General features: G+C 40.5%; 1 protein-coding gene across 3 annotated transcripts in view; it reads right to left on the reverse strand.

Annotated features, from left to right (window-relative positions):
- HMGXB3 (HMG-box containing 3) overlaps positions 1–4,739 on the reverse strand; it is a 72,949-nt gene that overhangs the window by 66,164 nt on the left and 2,046 nt on the right. For all 3 annotated transcript variants that reach the window (XM_003782043.3, XM_023515520.1, XM_023515518.1), the window contains exons 2-3: positions 2,512–2,650; positions 1,256–1,430 (exon numbers count right to left, since the gene is read on the reverse strand). In XM_003782043.3, coding sequence (XP_003782091.1) covers positions 1,256–1,430; positions 2,512–2,648 — 312 coding nt within the window. In that variant the 5' untranslated portion in view covers positions 2,649–2,650. The remainder of the gene's footprint in view (positions 1–1,255; positions 1,431–2,511; positions 2,651–4,739) is intronic.

The raw sequence follows: 4,739 nt of genomic DNA on the forward strand, positions 1-4,739 counted from the left end.
AGCCTGAGCAAGAGGAAGACCCATCTCTACTGAAAAGTAAAAAAACTAAGTGGGCATTGTAGCAGGAACCTGTAGTCCCAGCAACTTGGAAGGCTGAGACAAGTGGATCCCTGAGCTCAAGAAACTAAGGTTGCTGCAAGCTATGATGATGTATGACACTCTACCCAGGGCTACAGAGTGTGACGCTATCTGGAGGAGGAGAGGGAGGGAGGAGAAATTAGAGACAATTGTTTCAATTGAAAAGGCATGAAGGTTAAAAAGTTTCATTTTGTAACAGCAAGATTATTTTTCCTGGCTGGGTGTGGTGGCTCCTGCCTGTAATCCTAGAGTTCTGCGAGGCTGAGGCAGGTGGATTGCCTGAGCTCAGAGGTTTGAGACCATCCTCAGCCAGAGTGAGCCAGAGTGAGACCCTGTCTCTACCAAAAAAAGCCGGGTGCTGTGGCAGGTGCCTATAATTTCAGCTACTTGGGAGGCTAAGGACAAGAGAATCACTAAAGGAAGAAAAGAAAATTAAAAAAAAAAAAAAAAAACCTTCAAACTAAGACCATTAAAAGCCAGTTGAAAGCAAAATTAAAAAAAAAAAAGATTATTTTTCCTGCCAGAATTAATAATTATATTTTGCTATTCTGAAATAAAATGACAAAATAGCTGACAAACATAAATCTAAATGCTTCCTTGCTACTTCTTTAATTCAAGCACTCAAAGCCCTGGTGTCCTCCATCATCTTTGGCTTTAACCTTGCATTTCTGCTTCTACCATAGTTCACAACTGCCAGCAGTAACAACACAATGTGGTACTGTATTACACAAGTAGCTGCATCTATCTCTAAACATGCAAACCTAATTCCTGATTATGACCAATAGTCAGTACAACACTAATTACATTACATTCAATATGTAATATGAAAACACATGGTATAGGAGAAATGCCTATACAAATTGCTGTATTAAAGTTACTCTATTAAAGGTACTATTAACTACCCATACAAGGATAAGAAATTCAGAATATTGAGGATAAAATTCACAAAAGGAAACTAAGGCTTATTGCAGAGAATTCAAAAGAATGTCAGCTCAAAGAGGACAAGAGAGTGCAAGGCATCATCAAAATGGAAATAGGCAGTGCCAGATTCAAGAAAGAAAAAATGGTAAGTTTTCCCAAGATGAGAAAAGGAAATAAGAGAACAGGGGGTTGGCCTCTCCAAGGCCTTCACCATCTACCCAATGGAAAAATTAGCTGGGAAAAAAAAATTACTTACAGGATCCAAACCTTCTTTCTCTAGTTTGGCTTTCTCCAAGTAGTAACTTCTCTCAGCCACGCTGAGAAGCCTCCAACTCTCACTAATCTTCTTATTGATTTCAGACTGAGGGAGGTGCGGGAGCTCCTGCTGCACTTTCAGGTAGATGTCGTAATAGTACAGAAGGTAAGCAGACCTGAGGAAGCAATGATTTCTTCAGGCTTCTCTTATTCCACCAGTAAGTGCTATAATGTTAGGATTTGGATAGTAAAAAGGTTGAGACGAAACCCACCTTACTGCAAAGCATTTATCTAAATAGGAACTGAAATTCAAATAAAGAAGTTTTAAAAATATCCCCAGATTGGGGTGGTGCCTGTGGCTCAAGGAGTAGGGTGCTGGCCCCATATGCTGGAGTTGGCGGGTTCAAACCCAGCCCCAGCCAAAAACTGGAAAAATAAATAAATAATAAAATTAAATTAAAAAAAATATCCCCAGATAGTGTTTGGGAAGGCAAAATGAATGGTAAAGACAGCAAGTGGCTGTTTTCCCTTCAGAAGCCTGGAAGCAAAGGTACATCTGGTTTACTTTCCCACAGACCCCTTTTCTGGTGGAATGACTGGTTTTAAACCCAATACAAGCAAATAAAAATACAAGTGTCCTCTCATTCCACTCTCAGGGAATGCTTACTCAGGGGGCTCATACCCAGATGGTTATCATTCACACTTTTTATTCACCTATCCAGCCTTTGATTATCTAATTGATCAAAAGCAACTCCCCAAGGCTGAGAGAGGAGAGTAAACAGAATTATCAAAGTGACCAATGCTGGTAGTTTCACCAAGAAGTTCAAAGCAATCACATTCAAGAGGGAGATTAAAAACTATAATTTAGATACTCTGTATAGATATCATTGGTGCTATTTTCTACAATAATTCTATAATTTTTAATGGCTTGTTTTAAACACTTAAATAACAATAGGATAATAAAAATAATGCAGCTCTTTTGTACATAGCTTCTATCATCTGTGTGTTGTGATTTCCTGTGACAACCTGGAAATAAACAAAGTCTGGACAGGAATGGCAAATACTGGCAAAAATCTGGCCACTTCCCACTCCCCCACTTTCTCCTGCCCATCTCACTCTGAGACTTCAACAGTTCCATTCTTTCCTCAAAATTCTTAAAGTCTTGTGTCAGGGTCTTCCCTCAGGGGAAGACCTCAACAGTTTTCAAACAGCTCTATTTGTAAATGCCGGCAGCAACTGGCAAATGTGTTGGCAAACCTGGGTTTCTTGGCCTTTTCTCCATGTATTTTATACTTTTTCTTCTTTTTGGGTGGCCCAGAGGAGGTATAACAGTAGGCTTCCTCAATTTCCTCCATCACGACAGTTACCTCAGTACCATCAAATGATGCATCCATGGCTAGAGGAGAGAAAAGTCAAACATAATGTTTCAAGAATCTACCCTAAAAGGGGCAGCAGCGTCCTGATCACTACCTCTGCCAGGGCCTTAACACTTAGCCACTTCCCAAACTCAAAAGAGTTGAGCACCTGGGGTACTAGTTAAACATACAGATTTCAAGGCTCCTAATTAGAATCTCCAGGGAGCATGGAAATGCACAAGCTTAACAAATGCCTCAAGTGATTCCCCTGACCAGGCAAATTTGACCAGCCCTGGGTTGGGCAGCCTTTTCACTTACATTCATTCATGGGATACAGTGATTCTTCAACTCAAAAATTTATCAGTCCCACATTACAATTCCAAACGGAAACAGGTAAAAACACTTGGCCAGGAGAAAGAAGTTCTATCCCCTCTTTCATATAGTCATCACCTTAAGCAAACAGCTTCATCAAATCCTTCAAACTTGTAGTAAGTGTCTATACATAAGAGATTATATTATGCCTGCTTGATAAGTTTTGGGAAGGTCTTTTACCTGCTTTAGGTTCAGTTTTCTCTCCTCTTGTGTATTAAAAAAAAGAGACATCTCACACACTTTCCCCTAGATTTGTAATGGTCCATGCATGATTTATAACAGTAAGGCTCAAAGAATATAATAAACACAGTTTTATTTGAGAACAGTCAAGTGATACACAAATGAAAGGGTTCATTTTATATTAAAGATGATTATCTGAGGTTGAGATGCATAACAACATGCCCAAGGCCACCAATCCCAAATAGAGACTTGAAAGATAGGTTTTTAATTCAAAACTCCAACTCCGGGACAGGTGTGGTGGTTCATGCCCATTAATTCTAGCACCTTGGCAGTCCCAGACCAGAGGATCGCTTGAGGGTCAGGAGTTCAGGAGACCAGCCTGAACAAGAGCAAGACCTTGTCTCTACAAAAAATTTAAAACTTAACCAGGCGTGGTGGTGTACACCTGTAGTCCCAGTTACTCAGGAGGCTGAGGCAGGATTGCTTGAGCCCAGGAGTTTGAAATTACAGGTGAGCTATGATCACGCCACTATACCCTACTCTTGATAGACAAGTCAAGATCCTATCTCAAAAAAAAAAAAAAAAAAAAGACCAACTCTGGGCCTTTTTTCATTATGCCACACTGCTACCCATCACTATCTGCAACACACTAAACCAGAACTGTTCATTAAACTCTGTGAACAGAAATGTTCTACATCTGTGCTGTCTAATACGGTAGCCACCAGCCACATACAGTTTGAAATATGGCTGGGGTTACTGAAGAATTGAATTAGCTTTGTTTTAATGTAATTAATTTAAATAGCTATATATAGCTAATTGCATAAGTCTAAATAGTAATCTCACAGACTGATACTAACTCTCCAGTGCTGGCCTGTAAAACAGAGAATCTACTAACAGTTTTTTGTTGTTGTTTAGCGGGCTGTGGCCGGGTTCCAACCCACCACCCCTGCAGCACTGGGCCGGCGCTCTAACCATTGACCTATAGGAGCCCAATTAACAGCTTTTATGTCTATGAAAAGGTAAGCATAAAAAAAAACTTAATGACTACTTCAAGAAGGGCTAGTTTGTGGCCAAGTTCCAAGTTGGTGTTTTACCACAGACTCAATCTTTGGCCTGGAGTGCTGGGCTCATGCCTGAAATCCCAGCACTCTGGGAGGCCAAGGGAAGAGGATCACTTGCAGTCAGGAGTTTGAGACTAGCCTGAGCAAGAGCAAGGCCCTGTTACTACTAAAAACAGAAAACTTAGCTGGGTGTTGTGATACGTGTCTATAGTCCCAGCTACTCAGGAGGCTGAGGCAAGAGGACCCCTTGAACCCAGGTGTTTAAGCTATGATGACCCACTGTACTCTAGTAGCTGGCAACAGAGCAAAACTATCGCAAAAAAGAAAAAGAATCTGTGGAGGGACAAAGTTTCCCAGAAACCACTTGAATTTTATGAGAAGGAAACAACACAGTTTCTCCTGAAAATCTGTCCGAAGGGAATTTACAATACTGGGAAAGGGAGTTCTGATACTAAACACAGGAATGGTGTGCATAGTACAAAGCCCATTCATGTCTTATTTAGATCATACTCCATAA

This window comes from Otolemur garnettii, unplaced genomic scaffold, assembly GCF_000181295.1.
Source record: "Otolemur garnettii isolate 467f Iridium unplaced genomic scaffold, OtoGar3 scaffold00003, whole genome shotgun sequence".
Taxonomy (NCBI): Eukaryota; Metazoa; Chordata; class Mammalia; order Primates; family Galagidae; genus Otolemur; species Otolemur garnettii.